We start from the raw sequence: 25,774 nt of genomic DNA on the forward strand, positions 1-25,774 counted from the left end.
AAACAATATTACCACGTACAATCGGACATTCGTTTAACAATACATACTTAATAAAAGCATGAAACCAATTCTTAAACAATTTATTTCAGATCCACAACTGCATTACCAAATGACATGACGGTTTGGTTATATCCGTTGAGTTCGCCTCTTGTAATAACAAGCTGTCAAAAGATTTTCTGTACAGTGCTCTAGTGACCTCTAGTGGATCGGACCTATTTTTTTTTTTTTTTTTTTTTTTTTTAAAAAGGAAACCAATACAGTGCACCAGATTGTGACTCTTCGCACCCGGTTTGGTGAAGGACATGCTTGTGTGTACAGATTCGCTCGTGATCATCTTCATTCTAACCAAAAGCCAGATTCGCTCGTGATCATCTTCATTCTAACCAAAAGCCAGAGGGAAACTAACATTGTAGTCGTTTACAAATGTAGATTATAGTCAAATGTATTCCTTGCGAGTCATAAATGTATTACCTCGTAATACCTTCTGGTTACAGCCATCATGCAGCAGAACGGTGAGATTATTCACAAATGCATGGAACAAACAAGTCCAGTTTTTATTATTGTGTTTTGTGATAACGTAGCAGTGTCACTCCAACCTGAACATTGATAAATAAAACACTGACAAAATCGGAATCTTTTTCCATTTCTCTAAAGATCGTTTTGTTATCCTTCAGAAAGTGTGAAGAAAGAGTAAGCAAATTCAACATCATTCCACACAATTAGATTTTCCTTTACCAAAGTCCTTATGCAATAGAATATTTGTTATTTGTTTTTTTTTTCCTCTTTTTAAAAAACATCCAACGCATCCATGGAAGAATGTATTGGGGGGGGGGGCTTGCAGCATTTTCCAGCAGTCTGAGGCCCCTCAGGAATAACTTGATGTTTTGCTGCCAACATCATCCTCCTGCGTTCCCATACTCTTAAATGAAAATACAAGTCACGTTAGAAATGTCTGGCCAAATTCTTTTCACAACTCCATATACAGACTGTATTGATTCTTCAAATTTTATAAATGCTTCATAGAATAACAGAACTGGTATAGTACTTGTTGCATTTTAATGGGTTAAAAAGCAGTTTATACATTAATTTAGGCAACCCTATTGATTGGAGGCTAAAGTCGCAAGATATTTAGTGTCACCTCCTTTTACACTAAACTTTTGTCATAATACAGAAGGTGCTCAGTAGCGTTCAATAGCGTACTGTTCCTTGTAGTCTATTAATAACGTACACTAATGCACGAGTACAGTCCTAATTAGTCATGAGAGTAAATCAATCTATGAAAAACACTTCTAGGCCATAAATATAAAAATCAAATGAAAAATATTAAGTAAGGTGGTAACTGAGCGTTTTTTCCCAGTGCAGAGTGATGTCGTATTAATACACCACAGCACAAACTAGTTCATTGCATGGCTTTCGTAAACCAAGACCCCTCTGTACATATTTGTTTAGCATGCAATAAAATGTACCTCAGAACCATCTCTAAAATTGTACATGGCAAAGTTAACTATTATCTCAAAACAAACTGAATTGAAGGGGAAAAAAGAACAATGTAAAAATTATTTCCTCATTGACGTACTAATTACCATTTTAGCATGTATAAAATGACTGCAAAAACATTAGACCAAGTAAACTAGTGGTGGCACATGACATTTGTGCCATACTGTAAATCTATGCCACAGACAAAAATATTGTGAATTTAGTCTCACCTTCTGCACAAATTGCGGGTTTACTGTAATTTCTTGATCCATTGACTTTAGTTTCTCATCCAGTTCTATACATTTCAACATCTGAAAGATAAAGCATGGCGATAGGTTTTATGAAGGATTTCAACTATTTTTGACGGCTACACTTTAGAAACACTCACCTCTTGGTCAATTTTGTGTAGCATTGCTGGATTGTTGTATTTTTCCGGGTTGTCGTGGAAGCACACCATGCCATCCTTTTGGTTAATGCTAGCATAAATCTCACCATCTTCGATCTGCTCAGAAACACGCAAGAAATCCGCAACAGGATTAAAACAGAGGTCAATTAATAAAGGTTGCACAAAACTAAATGTTGAAAAACGTAGTAATACATCTGCGCATTGCTGTTGTTATTGTGGACCACCTCACCATGTGTAAGACGTATTTCTCTGCCTCCTGAGGCCCTGAAAGCTGCACCCGACTTGCCATGTCTTGCAAAGACAGTGTCAGGAAAGTCTGCAGGGAGATGCCAATGGATATAAACAAAAACACCACAGCAGAAAACTAATTTCATAACATTTTTATCTGAATAACAGAATACTGGGTTGATTTTCTTGCACAAATAAAACTCATAGGTCTCAAGTCCAGATAATCCACCTTTTTATTTTGTCATTTTAACAGCATTTGCCCCACTATCACCTGGTCACACTGACAGCTTTGAGACTTTCTACCACTTCAACATGGAACCAAGGGTTGCTGCTTGAGCCATGCTGCTAAGAAAATTGAGGACCTGTAACTTGGTGTTTTTTTAGGGCCTTTCTCTCTGTGGGATCTAATTCCAGCCTTGGTCATGCATACTACTGCCAATATTGCAATCTGTCTGCTCCCACACTCATTCTATTGTTTAAGCGTAATTCAACATGAATATTCCAATCAGGTTTCAAGGCTCTTGAGGTGTTATCGATAACATTAATCACTGTTCATTTTTTTTTTTTACTTGATTTCATTACCATTTGTTGGTCAATTTGTTGGTTTGTTAGAAGGATTATGCAAATACTTTGTAGAAGACTAGGGACATCAGCCAATGAAGAACCCATTTCATTTTGGTGTAGATCTGGATAAAGGTGCTGATCAAAGAATAACTGCTCACTTTTCACTATTAGTCTGCTTGCTTCGGGGCTGAGCCTGGCAGTGAACCAACAAATGGAGCTGCAGTGAAAAAGCTTGTTGTTTGGAGCAGTTGGAACCCACTTTCTAATGCGCATTCCGGGCATTTGTACAGTATCACCTGGCATGATTTTTCTAATCAGACAGGATACGTTTCAGATTGTTCAGCCTTTGCGGAGGTATTCAGTCGATGTAGAGCCATTCTGGTTGGAACTTTTTTATTATTTCCTTTTTTTTTTTACTTTTAAAATATTAAAATGTAAACCTTGTAGGTTGTTTACCTTCAATAAAACAGTTATTTTATGGCCCAATGAATGGATGAAACAAGAAACCACCTCATTAGATAGATGTTTTTTTTTTTGTGAGAGGAGAACCATTTGTAATCTCAGTGTGACCAAATAAAATCGGGCACTGTCACAATCTCATATCACTATTAAGACATTTCAATGAGTGTCCTGAGTTCATGATAATCAGCATATAGCTTTATTTGGGGGAAGCCACATTTTGGAAATGGAGTGGTATATTACCAATATCCATAGCTATTCCATAACATTGATTTGTTAATGGTAATCTGACATTTTACCAATTGAACCAAATATACACATATTATACACATCTCTATGCCACACACCCACACCCACACACCTTTGTTAGCCTTTGGATGTTCTTTTTGTAGAGCGAGGAGAGGCACTGTTTGACCAGGCCCGTGTTGTTGTCTCGCGTGAACGTCTCGCTGTGTTTGTTGACTACACTGCGCAATTCGGTCGGGTTGTTGGTGGTGTAAATCTGAGCCAGCTCGTGGTAGGCATTGCTCAAGGGCTGAGGAAAAGCAATTTGAAGGAAATAAACAACCAAAGTGTATGATCTCCAAGTTAATGCTAGCTTTTTTTAAATTCCAGTTACAAGATTTTGTTAAGTCGGCCTGGAAAGATAATACCGTAATTTCTCTTGTATAATGAGCATTTTTTCCCCCCAAAAAAAGTCAATAGTGCGCATTATACATAGGTATAGGGGCAAATGGAACAAATATTTCGGATTTGATAAATGTATGCCGCCATCTAGTGGTTATGAAAAAGCTGTACACTTTCACTCCAAAATGCAACTGCCACCTAGAGGTTATAAGAAAGATGTACACTTTCATTCTAATATGCCATCGCCACCTAGTGGTTATAAAAAAGGTGTAGCCTACACTTTCATTCCAATACGACAGCGGTACGACTACATATATGTACAGTTGTGCTCATAAGTTTACATACTCTGGTAGAATTTTTGAAATGTTTTTTTTTTTTTATATATAGATATGACTGATGACTGAACAATAACCATCATTAATTTCTTTATGGTAATGCTTTTCTAAAGTGCTTAAAAGGGCTTTCCAGAATTTTGAGGTCAACTTTGGGGGTGCGTATTATACATGGGTGCGCATTATACACGAGAAATTACGGTACTTACCTTGATAAACCTTCCTACGATTTGTGAGGTGTATTTGGGCAGCTGTTGCACTTTGCCATGGAGAATGAGTGAGACCAGTATGTATTTCTTGTAGGCTTCCAACATGATGTGGCTCACTGCCATGGCTGGAGTGGTTATTGCCTGAAGTGGTTAAAAAAATAAAATAAAATAAAATACAAATGGTGATCAGTGTTGCCTTAGTTGCTTTTCTGATTACTTGAGCTTAAAAGTACCTTAGTTACTTGATTGATTACTTGATTTAAAAAGGGCGGCACGGTGTACGACTGGTTAGAGCGTCTGCCTCAGAGTTCTGCGGACCGGGGTTCAATCCCGGCCCTAGCCTGTGTGGGTTTTCTCCGGGCACTCCGGTTTCCTCCCACATCCCAAAAATCATACATGGTTTGATTGACAACTCCAAATTGCCCGTAGGTGTGAATGTGAGTGTGAATGCTTGTTTGTTTGTATGTGCCCTGCGATTGGCTGTAAAACAGTTCAGGGTGTACCCCGCCTCCTGCCCGATGATAGCTGGGATAGGCTCCAGCACGCCCGCGAACCCTAGTGATGGATGATTTAAAAACTAACCATCCATCTATTTTCTGAGCCGCTTATCCTCACAAGAGGAGTGCAGCTAACACAGGCGGGTCCGGGGATTGAACCCTGGTCCTCAGAACTGTGAGGCAGACGCTTTAACCAGTCAGCCAGTCAAAAAAGTAACTAAATTAGAAAAAAAGTAACTTTTTAGTTACTTTCAGCAGTTGCCAAGTGCCATTAAAATCACTTATCCACAGTACAAAAAAGCATTAGCTTAACCGTACCCATTACTTAGTAATGTACGCCACACAAGTTACAGAATGATGTCATCAAAATGAACCACTAACTTAAATATTGGTGTAGATGAAGCCACATTAAATAAGGAACTTAGTGCAGACTTGACATGAAAACACGATACAGTAAGTTACTTCAACGTGAACAAGCACACCATTCTCAGTACACTGCTGATGTGTGCATGCGTAATCACACACACACACACACACACACACACGCACCATTGCGCCCACCACAGTAATTTTGATACGAAGAGCGAGAAAACTTTTTTTTTTTTCTTACGCTGTGCAGCGTGTTCAACCAGCGCATAGACGAAGTTGAGAGGTCTCACTTTTCAATGTAAATATTATTCACAATAAGTATCGTAAGTCAGTCCTTAACCTCCGTGACCGCTTTATGACTGCGCACTTCGGTATGAATAATGAACCCACAATACATTGTGCGTTTAACACTCCAGTAAAATTGTATTCTTAATGTGTAAATAAAAAAAGTAACAACAATCAAATACACCTTTTACTAAGGAAAATGACTAAAATAGTGTAGCGACAGTGAAATCGTGCATTTCTTTGCACTTTTATGGTACTGCACCATCACTGTGCATTGTGTAATAAACAATCACTTCCTAATCGCTATCCTCTATTTGTTGAAAAAGAGAGTTCTTCTACACAGCTGGATTGCGTTTTGTTTGAATCACTAGCTACAAATTAATGTTATGTGAGAAATATTGGTCCTGTCAAAGTAAATATTGTTGATTTGAATAAGTAATGGTAGTTTAATTACTTTCCCGGGAAAAGTAATGTGTTACTTTGCTCGTTACTCAAAATGGCGGATTTTCAAAGTCAATGGCCCTTGAAGTTGTACAATTCTAAATTTAAACAAACAAAATAAAATATAAAAAATACACTTTTAAAGACTCACAAAAGATCAAGTCAGTGAGCATCAAATGATAACCTCTGGGCATTATGTTTTGCTTTTTCTTTGGCTTATCACAACACTTACTCCAAAAAAAGGGACCAGTTTGAACAAAGGATGTTAAGAGAAGATGTTCGTTACCATATGGCTCCTTCTTTTTTAATCAAAATTAAAGTTGATTGTTTTGATGTTTGTGCATTTTGTGACTGTAGAATACTTTTTACACTTGCGTGACAATTGAAAATTTAATGTCAAACCCACCCGAGGAAAACCTTCGTCAAGTCAAGACTGAGTGTTTGATTGTTTTTACATTAACTTTGATTGTTCAAATACTACTTTAAACAAGATTGTATGATAGCTGGAGGGATAGTTTTACCCTGGAACAGACCACTTCTCATTTCATTGTTTTCTATGGGAAAGTTAACTCACATTCAAAGCAGTAAGACTCAATTGTGGTTGTATTTATCATCACTGGTTATCAAACATACAGTGCTTTGGATTAAATAAGGTAGAAGACACACCTGTTCATAAAAATACAGTGCTCTATCGAAATTTTTGAGGCCCATGTAGATCATGCCACCATAGTAGTAGTAACATAAAAAGTGCTTTGCGTCGTAAGCTCCGTTCTCCTTGCAGATGTCCATCATGTCAAGCTCCAGGAAGGGCAGGGCCGGCTTGAAGCACTTTGCTAACAAGCACAGCTAGACAGGACATGGAACAGGGAAAGATTGAAGAAACGTTATTGTTATTAAAAATAATAGTAATATGAGGATACAATTAATTGCTAAAATATCTCAAATACAGACAAAAGTGTGTCATTTATTAATTAAACAAAATAATTGCTGACGGCCGCCAGCGAAGTAATTTGGAGGTAACCCGCATTTAAATCGATGGGGTAAAGAGTCACCCCAGGCTAACTAAATGGTATGTTACATGCTTGTAATGTATGCATTGCCTCACTGTCAACAGTAAGTTGGGTTTGTTTCCAGTGAGGGTTGGACTCCACCAAGGCTGCCCTTTGTCACGGATTTTCTTTATAATCTTCATGGAGAGAATTTCTAGGTGCAGCCTGGGCGTTGAGGAAGTCTGGTTTGGTAGCCTCTGTATTATGTCTCTGCTTTTTGCAGATGATGTGGTTCCGTTTCCTTCATCAAGCCACAATCTTCAACTCTCACTTGAGCGGTTTGCAGTGAGTACGAAGCGGTTGGGAAGAGAATAAACCCCTCCAAATCTGAGACAATGGCACTCGGTTGAAAAAGGGTGGAGTGCTCAGTCCAGGTCAGGAGTGAGATCCTACCCCAAGTGGAAGAATAATGGAGCGGGAAATCGACAGATGGTCTGTATAGGTGTGTTGTGGTGAAGAAATACCTGAGCCGAAAGGCGAAGCTCTCCATTTATCGGTCGATCTACGCTCCTACCCTCACATATGGTCACAAGCTGTGGGTCGTGACTGAAAGAAGAAGATCGCGGCTCCAAGCGTCCGAAATGAGTTTTCTCCACAGGGTGTCAGGGGCTCTTTCTTAGAGATAGGGTGAGAAGCTTGATCATCCGGAAGGGGCTCAGAGTCGAGCCACAACTCCTCCACATGGAGACGAGCCAGATGAGGTGGCTCGGGCATCTCGTGAGGATGCCCCCTGGACACCTTCCTCCTGAGGTGTTCCAAGCACGTCCCTTTGGGAGGTGGCCCCAGGGAAGACCCAGGACATGCTGGAGAGACTATGTTTCCGGGTTGGCTTGGGGACGGCTCAGGATCCCCCCATAAGAGTTGGACGAAGTAGCTGGGGAGAGGCACGTCTGGGCTTCCCTGCTTAAGTTGCTGCCCCGCGACCCAACCTCAGGTAAGCAGTAGAAGATGGATGCATGGTTAATATATGAATTATTTTCATACTGATATATACTTCTGCTGTCACTACACAGTGTTGAGTTATTTATGTGCCATTTGGCATCTGCAGGTTGTTTTTATGTGTTCTGCCAGTGTGAACAGTATAAAGAGCCATATTGGATATATAACGTATAGTATATCACTTGAAACGTACATGTAAATTCAGATAGGATATTAGATAGCTAGGTAGATTGGAATGCTGAGCAAGAAAAAAAGTACCACTAGTCACAGATGAATACAGTAAACAAATTCTCACATTCTATTTAGAAAGTGTGATTTAAACAAGTCCACAGTGGCGATTCGTTAGGACATCCGCCTCACATTCTGAGGACCGGAATTCGAATCCTGGCCCCGCCTACGTGGAGTTTGCATGTTCTCCCTGTGCCTGCGTGGGTTTTTTCCAGGCACTCCGGTTTGCTCCCACATCCCAAAAACATGCATGGTAGGTTAATTGACGACTCTAAATTGCCGGTAGGTGTGAATGTGAGTGCGACCAGTTCAGGGTGTACCCCGCCACTTGCCCGAAGATAGCTGGGATGGGCTCCAGCACGCCTGCGACCCTAGTGAGGAAAAGCGGTACAGAAATGGATGGATGGATGGATTTTAACTAGTGATTCAACGAAATGAAAATTATTGACCGAACCCATCCGTCCATCCATCCATTTTCTGTACCGCTTATCCTCACTGGGGTCACAGACGTGCTGGAGCCTATCCCAGCTATCTTCGGGCGAAAGACGGGGTACATCCTGAACTGGTTGCTAGCTGCTCGCAGGGCAAAGAAACAACCATTCTCACTCACAGTCACACCTACGGGCAATTTAGAGTCTTCAATCAACCTACCACACATGTTTTTGGGATGTGGGAGGAAACCGCAGTACCCGGAGAAAACCCACGCAGGCACGGGGAGAACATGCAAACTCCACACAGGAGAGGCTGGCATTTGAACCCCGGTCCTTAGAACTGTGAGGCAGATGTGCTAACCGTGCCTCCCTTGACCGAAACCAAAAACAGGAAATGAGGAACCCAAGGCAGAAAGCCAACACACAGAAATTACTATGCCAATTATTAGTTAAATTGCATTTATGGTTATGACTGCAGAGCTGCCAACTTATAGAAATTAACTTCCAGAACAATTTGTCTGAATTTACATATTTTAAACTTGTGTCAAGAACATTCATGCGGGGCAGTTATTGCAGTATATTATGTAATAGGATCAAAATAATCCTGCATACTGTTCAACTGCACAACAAACATAACTCTATAATCATAATTGTTAATAAATTATGGCTTCAGTATGTTATTTTAATGTATTTATTGCATCAACCTTGTAATAATGGATGTATTTGCAGCCAAAAGTCTTCTCTTGCATGCTATTTTTGTATTGCGTGTATCCACTGTTGCTGCTGAAATGATGTAAATTTCCACATTGTGGGACTAATAAATTTTATCTTATAAATATTTATGATATTCATTTACTTTATATGCCCATTTTCTCAAGTGCCATAGCGAACTAGCGGTGACGTACAAATTCATTTCTGGTTTCGGTCCTTGCGTGGCTGTTTAGAGTTATTGTGCATTATAGTATTTTCTCTCTAGAGACTAATTAATTTGCCTCATATTTCGCTCTTCAAAGTGGATTACTGTCTGCTATAACATGGTTCCAGCCAGACCTATGTGACAAGTGTACTGTATTACCCAATCACTTGTTGGGTGTTTTCCGGCTTGGCAATTAGCATGGTGTCCCCCTCTTTCCCCTGTTAAATTACTTCTGTCCTCCCGTCGTGAATTGTCAGAACTTGGAGTGTGGCTTATTTGCTGCCATGGAGGGGACGATTGGTGACTTATGCTGCGTTGACAACAGACGTGAAGCGAACGTTGGTCTTCAATGGTTCGGCATCGTTTTTAGCTGTGTTAGCTGTAGCTCGTAGGTAGACAAGGTGGTGCAAAATAGCGTGCCAGAAGGATTCACCCTTAGTACCTAAACAGCGGAAAGCAATAAGGTTGGGCAGCTGTTCCATGTGGACGTGCCGTTTTTTGTTTGTTTGTTTTTTTAACACAATATAGTGTACATGACTGCGCACTGGAGGCAGTTATTCCTTGTGTCATAACAGCATCATGTTTCGGCTGTTTTATCTCGCTGACAAAAACCTTTCGGTCCAAAACCGAAAATGCAATTACATTTCTGTAACATTTCGGTGCATCACTAATTTAAGTCACAGGATGTGATTGTGGTTACAGTGGTTTGAGATATATGAGGGCCAGTGACTCACCTGACACAGGTCTGCATGAACTGAGGTAAGTTGGTTTGTGTTCATCTGCATTTTGTCTACTGCCTGTTTTAGTATGACGACACCCCTCAATGGCTGTCACAAGGGGGAGAAGCAAAGAAATGCTACTTAAATATTAAAACTCTGACCAAATGAGGGCCACACTTGTATGTTAAATGTATTAAAATATTTAGCAGTGAGGGGAGAAAAATATGATTCTCGTTATGTAATGACTCAAAGACAGAAACTAGAGCATCAGTAAAGTTATTGTGAGCGACAATATATAAAATGCATACAAAACAAACAACAGAGACATCATTGCTAAGGTTATTCCAAAATACAATGACAGACATGCTAAGACTTATAGTGCATTTAACAACATACATATATACATACATCCGCTTTTGCGCATATTAACTCATTCACTGGTGTGGACGTTTACATTAGTCAATTGGAATCCAATTGTTTACTGCCAGTGACGAATATTATATATATGTATTTTAACAGTGAGCGCAGAAGAGAGTCTCACCCAGCTTGTTTGTGAAATTCAAAGTTCCACATAACTGATGACAAACAGACGGCAGTAGATGGTAGTATTGCATCGCTTTGATTTGAAATCACCACAGCGTTTGAGTATAAAAAGATGAGGGGGTGAATCTCTGCTTGTCACGTTGCTTATATGAGCGAGAAATGCCAAAACGTTGGAAGTCAGACAAGTTTAAGCACCTGACACTTGAACAGACCACAAATACGTAAAGTATAACAGAGTATGTATCGCGATTAGTACAAAGTCTGTGTCGCAATCGTAAGAAAAGATGACAATTCATGGAGTGAATGATGAACGCCATGTTTAAAGAGCCACTCACGTTCAACTTGAGCCATGTCAGTGTCGCTCAGGACATGTTTCATAGTCGTATATGTATTTTTTTGTTTTGTAGTTTGAGGTGTCACAAAAGCAAAAAATAGCGTCACAGTCACTGTTCTGCTTGACATGTTTCTTTTCACATAAAGCTAATTTTCTCTGCTTTTTAGTCAGAAACCGGTGTTTTGGTGAGACCAACCCATGTTCTACTGCTAATTACTGAAGAATGGAAAAAGCGAGAAACATTTATTTTTGTCTGTTGAAAGAAAGGGTCTACCTTTTCCCTTTGATAGACTCGGTGCTTATACTGTCACAAAACCAAAATATTTTGTGAGTCTTGAAAAATCAGTAAAAATGCTCTAAGATGGCTGGCAATATGGGGAACTGCTTTGAAAACCACTGGCAGTGAATGAGTTAATAGCCATGGTAAAACAGTGCATTATTACATTTAGATAATTCTTTATAAAATAGGAAAGAAAACAGTGTTGCAAAAATATTTCACTCAGATATAATAAATGTACCTATCAACACTATTGGCTTAAGTCCTTTAGTTTAAAATAAAAATATTTGTTGAATTGTGCAGCCTTTAAGACACTTATTTTTTGAAAGCTAGATTTATAGTCAATGTTATAATTCAATAAGTACTATTTTCTGTATTACAGTGTAAATCTGCAGGCTTACCTGTTTACGCTCTACAAGGGCATTTGTCAACTGGTGGCAGAGACCAGCAACTGTGGGAGGACCCAAAAAGGAGTGATATTTTTAGTTTATATAATCTAGTAGGTCTTTTATTAAAAGTTCAAACCTAGGTCTCGAACATCATGATAACAGCAAATAAACATGGGTATAAATTTGGGAGGTACTATATAATCCAAAACTGCTAACATAGTTAGTACTTAAACTGATGAGTGTGAATGTTTGGTCGACAGAACTTACAAGTGTCTGTTGCATATCTAATGTGCTCGCCATTGCAAGTACTGATGAAGAGCTGGACTTGGGAAAAGAGCGTCTCAAAGTCAGGGATGTTTGGCATTGAGAACTTTACAAATCTGCAACACAGTTGGAGTGAAAGATGAGCACAAACAAAAACAGACAAAGGAGAACAAGGCGCATTTATGATTATGTTTAATAACTTTATGCTAAGTACCAATTACAAAATTTGCATTCCTAATCAATCAGCTAGTACAGTATTATACGCTCATGGTGAAATACCACATTCTTCATAGTGTCATAATGAGCAGCATAAGCAAAGTTAATTACAAACAAGATCTTTGTTTAAATTTGTTTGAGGTACTTACGTTATTGCATTAACTTTTTATTCAGATGTATAGTATAATTCAGATGACAGAGTGCCTTTCTAGTCATAAAGAACCAAAATATAGCAGAGATTTTAATACAATTGCAGATAAATTAAATTCATGTAATACAAAACAAAAATTGAAATACAATATATAAATGTAAAGGTAAAATAAAACCCAGTAAAATATATTAGCTAGCCGAGAACATTAAATAAATACAACTCCAATTCCAATGAAGTTGGGACGTTGTGTTAAACCATAAAAACAGAATACAATGATTTGCAAATCACGTTCGACCTATATTTAATTGAACACACTACAAAGACAAGATATTTAATGTTCAAACTGATAAACTTTATTGTTCTTAACAAATAATCATTCACTTCGAATTTTATGGCTGCAACACGTTTCAAAAAAGCTGGGACAGATGGCAAAAAAGACTGAGAAAAGTTGAGGAATGCTCATCAAACACCCACAGGTGAACAGGCTAATTGGGAACAGGTGGGTGCCATGATTGGGTATAAAAGGAGCTTCCCTGAACTGCTCAGTCATTCACAAGCAAAGATGGGGCGAGGTTCACCTCTTTGTGAACAAGTGCGTGAGAAAATAGTCAAACAGTTTAAGGACAATGTTCCTCAACGTACAATTGCAAGGAATTTAGGGATTTCATCATCTACGGTCCATATCATCATCAAAAGGTTCAGAGAATCTGGAAAAATCACTGCATGTAAGCGACAAGGCCGAAAACCAACATTGAATGCCGGTGAACTTCGATCCCTCAGGCGGCACTGCATCAAAAACCGACATCAATGTGTAAAGGATATCCCTAAGTGGGCTCAGGAACACTTCAGAACTTCACACACTTCAGGGCAACTTGAAACTCTACTATGCAAAGCAAAAGCCATTTATCAACAAGACCCAGAAAACCCGCCGGCTTCTCTGGGCCCGAGAAGTTCAAAAGCCAGAATCTGTGATGGTACGGGGCTGTGTTAGTGCCAATGGCATGGGTAACTTACACGTCTGCGAAGGCACCATTAATGCTGAAAGGTACATACAGGTTTTGGAGAAACATATGCTTCCATCCAAGAAACGTCTTTTTCATGGATGCCCCTGCTTATTTCAGCAAGACAATGACAAACCACATTCTACACTTGTTACAACAACGTGGCTTCGTAGTAAAAGACTGCGGGTACTAGACTGGCCTGCCTGCAGTCCAGACCCGTCTCCCTTTGAAAATGTGTGGCGCAGTATGAAGCGTAAAATACGACAACGGAGACCCCGGATTGTTGAACAGCTGAAGCTGTACATTGAGCAAGAATGGGAAAGAATTCCACCTACAAAGCGTCAACAATTAGTGTCCTCAGTTCCAAAACATTTATTGAATGTTATTAAAAGAAAGGATGCTGTAACACAGTGGTAAATATGACCCTGTCCCAGCTTTTTTGGAAGAGTGTTGCAGCTATAAAATTCTAAGTTAATGATTATTTGCTAAAAAAAATCAAGTTTATCAGTTTGAAAATTAAATAGCTTGTGTCAGTAGTGTATTCAATTAAATATAGGTCGAACATGATTTGCAAATCATTGTATTCTGTTTTTATTTATGTTTAACACAACGTCCCATCTTCATTGGAATTGGGGTTGTACATGGTTCTGTATTTTCACAAATATGGCTGGGAATGTTTATCAAACTTAAATGTTTCCCATCACTAAACAGACATACATATTAGTCAAAGACAAAACATGTAAACACAAAATGCAGTTTTTTTTAAATGGAGGTTATTATTATTAAAGGATAAAGAAATCCCTAACCGACATCGCCCTGTGTGAAAATGCAACCTAAATATATAATAACTGGTTGGGCCACCCTGCAATCAAGCATTTGCAATCTCTTACAGCGCTTTGGAGGAATTCTGACCCACTCCTCTTTGCAGAATTGTTGTAATTCAGCCACATTGAAGGGTTTTCATGCATGAACCGCCTTTTTAAGGTCACGCTACAGCATGTCAATAGGATTCAGGTCAGGGCTTTGACTAGGCCACTCTAAAGTCTTCATTTTGTTTTTCTTCAGCCATTCAGAGGTGGACTTGCTGGTGTGCTTTGAATCATTGTGTTGCTGCAGAACCCAAGATCGCTTCAGCTTGAGGTCACAAACAGATGGCCGGATATTCTCCTTCAGGATTTTTTGGTAAACAGCAGAATTCATTGCTCCATTTATCACAGCAAGTCTTCCAGGTCCTGAAGCAGCAAAACAGCCCCAGACCATCACACTACCCCCACCATATTTTACTGTTGGTATTGATGTTCTTTTTCTGAAATGAGGTGTTACTTTTGCACCAGATGTAATGGGACACACACCTTGCAAAAAGTTCAACTTTTGTCTCATCAGACCACAGAGTATTTTCCCAAAAGTCTGGGGGATCATCAAAATGTCTTCTGGAAAAATTTAGATGATCCTTGATGTTCCTTTTGCTCAGCAATGGTTTTTGTCTTGGAATTCTGCCATGGTGGCCATTTTTACCCAGTCTCTTTCTTCTGGTGGAGTCATGAACACTGACCTTGACTGAGGCAAGCGAGGCCTGTAGTCTTATGGATGTTGTTGTGGGGTCTTTTGTGACCTATTCGATGAGTCGTCGCTGCGCTCTTGGGGTATCTTTGGTCGGCCAGGCACTCCTGGGAAGGTTCACAACAGTTCTATGGTTTCACCATTTGTGGATAATGGCTCTCACTGTGGTTAGCTGGAGTTCCAAAGCTTTAGAAATAGCTTTATCACCTTTTCCAAACTGATGGATCTCAATTACTTTCTTTTTCATTTGTTCCTGAATTTCTTTAGCTCTCAGCATGATGTCTTCTAGCTTTTGAGGATCTTTTGGTCTACTTCACTTTGTCAGGCAGGTCCTATTTAAGTGATTTTTGATTGAGAACAGGTGTGGCATCATCAGGCCTGGGTGTGGCTAGAGAAATTGAACTCAGGTATGATGATTTTTTTTCTCCCTTCATTTAAAAAACGGCATTTTGTGTTTACTTGTGTGGTCTTTTACTCATATTTAAATTTGTTTGATGATGGGAAACATTTAAGTGTGACAAATATAAAAAAATATTTTTTGTTTTAAAGTAATCAGGGAGGGGGCAAACACTTTTTCACACCGCCGTAACTTCAGATGGAGGGAGGCCTTTATTTGTATAACTGCAATTTTGGAACAACATTACCAGTATATTCCAGTTTATATCAAGTGAAACTAGAGTTTAAAATTATAAAAATGAAAATAAGAAGCCGTGTGGCTCTGCAGAACATTAACATGGATCACGTCAGAGCCTACTGGAAAATGAGTCGTCATTAAAGATGTGCGCAAGTCCTTTAATACTGAAGATGGAACTCATTATAACGTGGTACTGGGACACCACACTTTATCTCATGTGCGACTGTTTACGTCCCTCAGTAGATACACCTGTTTTGGTTAGCAACAAAGTTCCAATGGGCTCTGCGGTTAACTTTGGTGTCCGTGTGTAAACAATAGCATCTGTGATGTTGTGGTGTGTACAGTTACCACCGTACAGTTTGATTGGGGAAAGGGAGTTGTCTATTTGAGGGTGGGGATTATTTGTCTTGCGGGGATGATGCACACAGAGATTAATTGGGGCACAGCATCCATTAGTTGGGGAGGCCAGTATTTAGGAAAATGAGGCACTTATGTCTCATTGCTTAAAGGGTAATTTTAAAAGAAATACTTTTGAGTGTGCAAGTGACACTAATTCCAAGCCTATATGAGAACAAATATAGCCCTACCATCTTTATACTACTAGAAGAAAAAAAAATCATCACTAGAGTGTAAAAAGTAAGAAGAGCAAGAACAGGATGGAATGTGAAGGCATGACAGGAGAGCATAATACTGTACTATTTATTGCATTAAACCAACAGCAGACCTCCCTGGGGACAATGAATGAGTCACGACTTGCACAGCGAGCACTTACAGCACGGCCAGCACGCCGAGGGAGTGCTCCTGAATGTCCAAGGCCCCCAGCACTGTGTCCAGGTGCGACAGGTTCTTGGCCAACAGCTCCCCGCTCTTGTTAATCAACTCGCACAGCTGAGTCATCTGGCCTAAAGAGGAAGAAATGACTGTGACAAGTACAATAACAGAGAAACTTAACCTATGTTGAATCTTTACATGTAATAATGAGCTCTTAGAAAATAACAGTTATCTGTAGGGATGCATTGATACCACTTTTTTTTTTTAGACCGAGTACAAGTACTTACATTTGAGTAATCGCCAATACCAAGTACCAATACTTGATAATGCTGGCAGTTGTGATGAAAATGTACTTTGTGTTAATCAAATATTGTTCAAAAACACCAAGAAAGAAAAATCTCTTGAAAACGGCTTCTTGCAGTTTCACTCAAATACCACACTTTTTAGAGTAACACCCTGTCATTTTAACATCCAACTCTCTTGCCCTATAATTCACATAAAAATTAACTGCCAGCCCTCCGAGTTAAAATGTATACTTAACTTTTTTTAACCATAGCTGTCAATTGCAGTGAATGAGTTTAAATGTAACCTGTAGCACAAGGTATTTCAGTTATGTGGTGTCTCAGTCTAACACTAGTGGCACGATGTAAAAGGCGTACATACATAAGAGACAAAGAACATAGTCAGGTGGATATTCAAGTAGGAATGCCATGTTACCACAGTCTGTTACCCACAGAATAAAGTATGTAAAACGAATTAGAAGACTGCTTATTGAGAATACCACAAGTTATAAAATAAAACTGTGACAGGAGAACTTCAGTGATTCTTTACCCCACCATTGCTTCCTAAAAATATCAAGGTGCAGCGCGGCGTCCACCACGGCTTCGTGATATTACGACTGACTCAGCCAGAGACAAGCAGTGAATAGCTTAGAAGGCAATGGGGGTTGAGAACATTGGTGCTTCCCGAATGGCCAGACGTCGCAACTAACAGAGCGGCCCCCTCCGTCGCTGCCCAAGCAGACAGAGTTAATCATCAGTTTTGTAGAGCCTAATTAGCAGTTGACTAACATAGTGTTGTCATCTGTTCTTACTTTAAAGTATCTCTACATAGCTGACATGGCTCCTACTCCACCTGACCACAACATATGTCAGGCCGGCTAAATGGTAACAGTGTCGTAGTATCTCAATATTTTTTAAGAGTACGAGTAAAGACAAAGTATCAGTAGATACCAATACCAGTGCATCCCTAGTCATCTCAAAATGCATTTAACTATTGAATTATAATAGGAAGTGTGTATTTACATTTAATTCATTTTTAATTTGGGTAAAATCATGTGTTCTTTATCCTTTTAGTATCTGTCAATGTTTATGGCAATACTGTATGTTCTTTTTAAAGTTTTTACAAGGATCTCTTGAGATGAAAAAGTGTGACACCCAGAATTAAATTAATTTATGACTTCAAGGCAGGAGGGGGGAATGCATACATTGTGTTAATGTCGTTGAATCATAAACACAATTTAAGTTCTCATTAAACAACAGACCGGGAGCCCCTTATTTGACTTACAATGCTGTTTAGAACCTGTGTGTTGTGATTAAGTAGGTCGATAAAATTATAAACCAGTCCATCGGTCAACTGTCTTGTCAAGGCCTGAGCAAAACGGTAAGTGAAGAGAGATTGACAGGGCCCTACACCCAAACAAAAGGGTCGATTTCGTCCGACAGCCAATCAGGCAAAGGCAGGGTGAGACTTCCGGTAGACAGTGCCCAGAAAATATTTTCCAGATCCAAACGAAAAGTATCAGTTTGACATTTTGTTTAAATAGCTACTAAGTCCCCACGCTCATCATATGTCCCTAACACACACAGTGGTTATACTTCACATACTCTTATTGCCAGCGAAAGAGTCTTTAGTGATGTGTTTACATGATAAGGCAAAAAGAAGTGTGTGTGACTGGGCTATCGGCAAAGCATAGGGTAGCATGCAGGCTAACCTAGCTTGTATTTCCCATACGAATTAGTTAAGAAAGCCTACCTTGAGCGGAAAGCTGCCGCACATTGTTCACAAATTGCTCCAAGGCTGAAGCCATTATATCATGGATCCAATGTGGAGGTAAGTTTCACTGTTTTTCATTCAAACGTCAGAAACTATTCCGTCCGTACTGAGACAGGGGCCACACAGCCGCCACTGGGGTGCAATTCTCGCGAGATCCTGTGGACTTAACGAACCGCAGGGAGATTTGTCAAGCAAGCGATTTTTTTTTTTTTTTAAAGGGCCATCACTTGCACTTCGAGACCATTATACTATTCACACAAAACAATAGTTTCTGTCGCTCTCGGAACATCTTTTACCGTGTGAAATATTAACACAGCCAATATGTACCTATAGTGTAAGGACTATTTTGGCTTTTAATCTTCGCTATCGCCTTAATTTTTTCAGGCATTAGAAAAACAGGAATTGACGTCATGTCTACTAGGGTTAGGACAAAGATCGTATAAAGAAATTGAAAGATTCCTGTGCAACGAATTTCAAATTCACTACTGTGCTGAGTTTTACAGGATGCAAAACAATAAACAACAAACACAAAACTCCCTGTTGATAGATTTGATCGTTAAATTCCAAAAGAAAATTAAAAGCCTCAAGATAAATGCAGTTTTCTGGTGTTTCATGCTCCTGGGAAACAGTGTTTTGAATGAGACATAAATATCAATGCACAGTTGCTTTTGTTACTGCATTTCAGAATTTTCTGCATTATACATTTGAAGTAATCCAACACACACACACACACACACACACACACACACATATGCATACATACATAGAATGTAAATAGTCCTATTTTTAATAAAGTGATGGAAATTCACAATTTTTTTTATTTTTTTTATATAGACTCATCAATAATAGGTTTTGCCACTTTGTCACGTTTGTTTGGTTTGGGAGAGCAGAGGCAACGCATAGTGAGTCATCGTCGTTATACAGAACATCTTTGTTCTCAGCATTCCAATACAATGCAGTTTGTCCCTCGTTCAGCATAACCGTGGTGTTTCTTCATGTACTGTGACCGTAGTGTGTACAATGCAGTAGTCTACTGTGTTCCTTTCTTCGGGCAGCCCCAAACCAGCAAGTTTCTCCAAGGCTGACGACTTGCTAGGTTATGGGGAGCTGTCGGACAATGGCAAACAGCAGCAGCAGCAGCACAGGCCTGCCGCGTTTGACTTGTCCGCTGCTTCAAAGCTAACGTCAACATAGCATCCGAGCTGTGCATATGACACGCAGAGACGTTTAAACATTGTGCGGATACAAAACCTCAATAGAAGACGAATGCAAACCATGCAACGTGCATAAAACAACAACAACAAAAACCTTGTCTTCCATGCGGACTTTTCCCCACTCGCTACTTGACGAGAGTTCAGCGGTGCCCCTCAGTCCGCTATAATGTTACGGACGACCACAAGCCGTCTCCTGGGCAGAGGAAAATCGTTACTCCCGAAGCAATTGACGCAGGACATGACGCTGAGCTCCGTAACCGGAGCTCAGCAGAGACTGCGAGTTCTGGTCGACATGGACGGCGTCCTGGCCGACTTTGAGGGGGGCTTCTTGAAGAAGTACCGGGCCAGGTACCCAGACGAGCCGTACATCAACCTGGAGGACAGGAGAGGCTTCTGGGTGTCCACGCAGTACGGACGACTTCGGAGTGACCTCTCTGTAAGTGAAGCGACATGCTGCGTTAGTTACTGTTCATCGCTTAACAGTTGTCATTGAAACACTTGGCTTCCATCCAATAATGTTGACAGATTGATGGAGACGATGAAGAACATCCTCCCCATCACCTGAAACATCTCGGTCTGCAAAGCAAGTGTTGTTTATTGAACATTTATCCACAATTTCAACTTTCACAAAATCCAGTAATCCATCCAGGTTCTACATTGACACGTGATATGACGCTGTCAAGAGTAGATATAGGAATAGCTATGTAATGTAATCCATAACGCATGAGTCATAAAGCACACTCGTGCGCATACTGTATCATATCTACAGTATAGCAAATGTTTATTATTATAGTGCTGTACATTTGCATTGGTTGCTGCAGTTGTACACCAACAACCACCATAATAAACCAAGTAAAATGTGGAATAGAATACAATATAAATAGAATCAAATCGGATTTGACCACATTGTAAGAAGTGCTCAGCCATGTGTTTTGCACCATAGGAATTGTGCATAACGAGCACGAGAGAAATCTGGTCTAAGTGTACAAAGTTAATGTTATCTCCTGATAATAAACAGCATGCACGTGTCCTTTATCTTTAGGAGAAAGCCATAAGCATCTGGGAGTCCAAGGACTTCTTCGGAGAGCTGGAGCCCCTCCCTGGTGGGGTAGAGGCAGTCAAGCAGATGGCCAAAATGGAAGAGTAGGTTTCACGCTTGGTCTGCTCAGGTTTTTTTGGTTGTTTTTTTTTAATAAGGAAAAGTACCGCTGTATTGTATAAAAAAAACATAATATAAATAAATGGATGTTTTAAGGTGTAATTACTGTACATACTGTAGTATTTGTGTGTTGGATGTGTGCCCTGGCGCGTGATATCAGGAGTCGGCCAATAGTGTCTACACCAGCCCAATGCGTGTGTGCTCATTTTGTATTTGTGCGTTTGACAGTTTGTCCCGACAAATGTCTGTCAATAAACGACTGAAAGGGAATCCTCAACCGCGGCCGTCCTTGCCCACATGCGAGGGCATTACAGCACCATCTTTTTTACCCATTTCACTCGAACGACGGCTTATTTTGTTTGCCTGTTACTCCAATTTTGGCTTGCAAGACAATGCAAAAGTTAGGACCACTGTATACAACTATTTTAGTACATTTTACACACCATACTTATTGCAAAAAAATAGTCTGTCTCTTAGCTGATCCTGTCATGGGCAGAGAAACTCGGTGTGGGGGCAGTTATTATGTACATTAGCCCCACTGTTATGTAGAGAGGATTTTTTTTTGTGTGTGTGTGGTTTAATTTCACAATTAATGAAGGGACTACTTGTTGACAAGTCATTAAAAAGTAAGTTTTCCATTTCATATTCAAGGTACTTGCATATCTGTGCCTTCTGTGCAGAGAAGCAACCTGAAAAACAAAAAGTGGAGGGGTGGGAAGATCTGCTTGACGAGGCTGTGTAAAAGGAGCTTGCATCTTCATGAATGTTCATGCTTATCTGCTGCCATCCTGTGGAATTCCAGGGTGTAGCTTCAAATATTGAACTATATTTGCATAACTTGACTCTGACTCAGTCAAAGAACACACAGCTTAAATGTCCAATCAAATTGCGCTGTACTGTCCACACATCGAAAATGTGCTTACTCTCTCAACATCCAAAACTATTTCCAAGGGAATTTCTACTTCTTCCCTGTGCAGGTGACTTTTTTCCCCCCCAGAAAACGAAATTTTTGGGCAGGATCAGTTAATTGAAAAAAAAAAAAAAAAAAAACAGACCACGATTGTGACGAACATAATTAAAAATAAATAAATCAATCAATAAAGTTAATTCATTTTCCGTACTGCTTATCCTCACTCGGCTCGCGGGCGTGCTGGAGCCTGTCCCAGGCGCCTCTCGCCTGTCTTCGGGCGAGAGGCGGGGTACACCCTCAACTGCTCGCCAGCCAATCCCAGGGCACATAGAAACAAAGAACCATTCGCACTCACATTCACACCTACGGGGGATTTCGAGCCCTCAATTAACCTACCGTTCATGTGGAAGGAAACCGGAGTACCCAGAGAAAATCCACGCAGGCACGGGGAGAACATGCAAACTCCACACAGGCGGGGCCGGATTTGAATCCGGGTCCTCAGAACTGTGAGGCAGATGTGCTAAGCAGTCGCCCACCGTTCCACCATCAATGAAGTTATGAAGCATAATTTTTAGATTACATATAATTGTATACAGTGAATGATTTGGTCGATATTATTCTGAGAATGAGCCTTCTGCATTTCTTGATAGGGTAACCGCAGCATTATCAATGTTCACTCCACTTTCTGTGGGTCAGCAGCTTAACGAAAACTACAAAATAGCGTAAGTACAAATACTGGCGTTTTATGTCATTCCCCCCCGTCCCATTCTGTCATTCTACAGCACAGATGTTTTTATTTGCACCAGCCCGATCAAGCATTTCAAGCACTGCCCGTACGAAAAGGTACGCTCGCCTGCTCACCGATGTCTCATTTTCTTCCCTTGAGCAATTATTACGGCATGGCATTTCCTCTCTTGTGTGCTTGTCCTCTTTCAGTATGCGTGGGTGGAAAAGCATTTGGGTCATGACTTTCTGGAGCAGGTTATCCTAACCAGAGACAAGACGGTGGTCAGCGGAGACATCCTTATCGACGACAAGCCCGACATTTTAGGTGAAATTTTCATTCATTTCCCTGATATAGAACCAAAGTGGAACAAACCTCATTTTAACATAATTACCAATTCCCCATATTCACAAACACTTTGGCCACAGATGCATGGAAAAACTCCTGTCATAGAAAGAAACCTTGAACCAAACCAAGACTACGTCTTCTTGTAATAATAGTATTTGCAATACAGGGTGTGAGTAACTACATGACCTAGGCAGGCAAAATTAATTAGTCTTCATGTTGTAAAATTAATGAATACCAGGTATATGTATCAGACCGATACCGGCCTTACATCAAGGTATCGGGTACACGTGAAGGCTGCCAATACCAGCCTCCGATACTTTGAGCAAAGAAATCTGACAGAGTAAGTCCTTCTCACCAGTAGTTGGCGCTATACTGCGGCGGTCTGACACATTGGCAAATTATCATGTGCGTCAGAAAGAAAGGTCTTTGTTCACATTTATCTGTCAATGGGTTTTTATATGACAAAAATTTGGCGTTTGAACAGGGGTGTATATCCTTTTTTTTATCTACTGTAAGTCACAAATGTAAATGTTTGTCTCAAACATGAAAGGGATTCAGCAATGCGTTCTAAGCGGATGAAAAAGAAACAAACGAGGATTATTTCATAATGCTGCTTGTGTAATGCCGTGTGGGTGTTTCAAGTGATTCACCAGCACCTTTTAAAGACAGCTGCTCCATCATCTTGGTGTCTTCTTAGGCAGCCAGCATAATGCAGACCACAGCTTGTGCGTTCTAACGTAATAGAGTATTTAATAAGTGACCGCATTCAATGTGCAGGTGTGGAGCCCACACCGACCTGGGAGCACATTTTGTTCACCGCCTGCCACAACAAGCACCTTCCTGTCAGCCCCTCGCGCAGACGCTTGCTGTCCTGGTCTGATGACTGGAGGGCCATCCTGGACAGCAAAAGGCAGTGACGCCCTTAACTACAAGCTCCAGGGCACGAAATCACCAGCAGCGTCGCCTTATATTTTCAGGTGCCGAGGTTCAATTAGGCAAGTGTACACTGAGCCGAGAACAGAGTCCGCACGAACCACACGCGTTAACACGTCTCACCTTAGTAGACCACAAATGGGCACTCTTAAGACCGAAGCATGTTTTGACCAAGCCAAAAACAAACGCTGTACTGTAAGAGATAGACCAGAATGAAGTCACTTTTAGCCGCTAAATGTCAAATGCATGTGCTCGTATGGTTTGAAAAATGGTTTATAAGTTAACAGATTTTTGCAGAGGTGCATGAATGAGCCACTGGACGTGCAAGAAGCACTCGCTACCTACCAGTATTCGGCTTATGATTTTAAAGGCGCCAATAAGTGTATACAATACACAAACATAACCATTTATACCTGTTTTTCTATTTTATTTAGTGTGTAAATAGATGCGAGAGATGATTTTCTTTTCTTTTTGGTGCTACTTTGTCTGGTTTTTAGCTGGCACATCTATGCATTTAGCTGAAAAGATATATTTTGTTGATTGTTATTTGGCCTCACATCCAAGCAGTTCTCCGGTCTAGTTTTGGGACACTGAACAGAATAAGCGGCATCATTTTATTTTGTTGAGATAAAGAGTTGCATACAGGAACGCATGTTAGTTTAGAATAAGAGGCAGTTCAAATAAGGACTGATTATTTTTAAGTGTTTGATATTTAATGCACTAATGATACCAAATCAGCTTCAAATCAACTAATATTGAAGAACTAATTTGTTTTGTTTGTTTCGAAACGAGGATGTTTTCCTCCTGTGCTTTACATTTACATGCTGAAATGTACTGTTCTTATTGTGTTTTTGAGTTTTACTTCAAACATCAAAGTACTGTAACATGTCATCCATTACAAGAACCATATTAGGTTATTTCTAATATGATTTACCATTGACTGGTAAAATACCTTCACAAAGACCTTTGTTATTGTGTTTATGTCAAAAATGTCTTTACTGAAAATTGTCTACAATAAGTCCACATTTTAGCCCTTTTGCAGTTTTCTGTCTGTGTTGCGTCTTTAGATTGTCTGGATCTTGTCCTATAATGTATGCAGTGCTTTATTTTTGCTACTGCTATTTGCATTATTTTCCTAACTGCAGTGCAGATTTGTTTTCATATTCATAATGCACATAATTTGCTGTATCGCTGGAATTTGGAGTGTATGCTGTAATTTTTGTGTGGTCAAATAAATTCTTTCTAGCCTAAAACTGTAAAAAAAAGAAACATTCATTATCACACGTTACAAGAAATAAAATGTATATGGTGTACAGGACTCTTGTGCATTACTGTATGTTTAAGAGTCGGTGTTAAAGAGGACAGAAAGTGTTTATAAGAATATGACATAGGTTAATAGGAGTGCTGGGAAGATTAATAAAGGTCCGGGGAGGTACATACAGCTTTAAAATATGTATAATCAAAAATATGTGGTCACTCCTTCGTGGATTTCACCTATTGTGCGGGTGGTTCGGAATGACAGCAGAGTGAAATTACAATTTCCTTTGAAAGCATGTATAGTGTCTTATAAATCATTTGTTTAGTTTTTTTTGGTGCCTTGTTTGTTTGTTTTTGTTCTATGCAGTATAATATTGCTTAATACCAGTCTCACACGCTTGCACACAAACTTATTTAGAACATAATCAGCAAAGCTTATACATTTTGAGTGATTAAAACAACATTTTTGGGGGTAGTTCTCTTGGATTGGTTTATTTTGTTATACTATCCACAATATGCCACTGATATTTTATTTGATCTTATTTTATTGATGCATTAATAAAATAGCCTGGCATCACAGGAATACAGCTGGCACAATACGCATCGAAGGGAAAGTGTATGAATATGAACTATGAATAGCTGTTGCACTTATTCGCACAAAAAAAGTCATTATAAATCATCGGATTTGGACATTGAGTCTTACTTATTAATATATATAAGGCACGTTTGTTTTGTTTTTTTATGAGCAAGGGAACCGATTCTTGGAAGAAATTAAATGGGTTGCGGACTTATCACTCGCAATAGCCTAACATGCACTTATTGTATTTGTCATGGCAAGGCCACCCATAACATTCATGGT

At 39.8% G+C, this 25,774-nt stretch overlaps 2 protein-coding genes across 3 annotated transcripts; one reads left to right on the plus strand and one right to left on the minus strand.

The window, feature by feature from the left end:
- Window positions 1–65: 65 nt before the first annotated feature.
- Window positions 66–18,511, minus strand: cops3 (COP9 signalosome subunit 3). Of its 2 annotated transcripts, none has more exons than XM_061705470.1 (12): window positions 18,350–18,511; window positions 16,317–16,446; window positions 11,986–12,098; window positions 11,731–11,780; window positions 10,191–10,283; window positions 6,560–6,739; window positions 4,320–4,442; window positions 3,495–3,668; window positions 2,112–2,198; window positions 1,865–1,978; window positions 1,707–1,787; window positions 66–919 (listed from the first exon to the last, which is right to left on the minus strand). In XM_061705470.1, the coding sequence occupies exons 1-12, from the start codon at window positions 18,402–18,404 to the stop codon at window positions 866–868; spliced, it is 1,254 nt and encodes a 417-aa protein (XP_061561454.1). In that variant the 5' UTR covers window positions 18,405–18,511; the 3' UTR covers window positions 66–865. The 2 variants fall into 2 exon arrangements, with proteins under 2 accessions (XP_061561454.1, XP_061561453.1); XM_061705469.1 differs by having other exon boundaries at window positions 4,302–4,442.
- Window positions 18,512–19,014: 503 nt separating this feature from the next.
- LOC133417837 (5'(3')-deoxyribonucleotidase, mitochondrial-like) lies at window positions 19,015–24,911 on the plus strand. The gene is made up of 5 exons (XM_061705983.1): window positions 19,015–20,020; window positions 20,627–20,727; window positions 22,436–22,496; window positions 22,590–22,704; window positions 23,503–24,911. Exons 1-5 carry the CDS (start codon window positions 19,751–19,753, stop codon window positions 23,640–23,642), a joined length of 687 nt encoding a protein of 228 aa, XP_061561967.1. The 5' UTR covers window positions 19,015–19,750; the 3' UTR covers window positions 23,643–24,911.
- Window positions 24,912–25,774: the final 863 nt, after the last annotated feature.

The sequence above is a fragment of the Phycodurus eques genome, chromosome 19, assembly GCF_024500275.1.
Source record: "Phycodurus eques isolate BA_2022a chromosome 19, UOR_Pequ_1.1, whole genome shotgun sequence".
NCBI lineage: Eukaryota > Metazoa > Chordata > Actinopteri > Syngnathiformes > Syngnathidae > Phycodurus > Phycodurus eques.

Coding starts and splice junctions, on each gene's coding strand:
- cops3 (XM_061705469.1), bottom strand. CDS start 18,404: ATGGCTTCAGCCTTGGAGCAATTTGTGAACAATGTGCGGCAGCTTTCC. Junction 6,740..10,190: donor TTCATGCAGACCTGTGTCAG/GTGAGTCACTGG, acceptor TGTCCTGTCTAG/CTGTGCTTGTTAGCAAAGTG. Junction 3,669..4,301: donor TCGTAGGAAGGTTTATCAAG/GTAAGTACCGTA, acceptor GCTTTTCCTCAG/CCCTTGAGCAATGCCTACCA.
- LOC133417837 (XM_061705983.1), top strand. CDS start 19,751: ATGTTACGGACGACCACAAGCCGTCTCCTGGGCAGAGGAAAATCGTTA. Junction 20,728..22,435: donor CAGATGGCCAAAATGGAAGA/GTAGGTTTCACG, acceptor GTCATTCTACAG/CACAGATGTTTTTATTTGCA. Junction 22,705..23,502: donor CGACAAGCCCGACATTTTAG/GTGAAATTTTCA, acceptor TTCAATGTGCAG/GTGTGGAGCCCACACCGACC.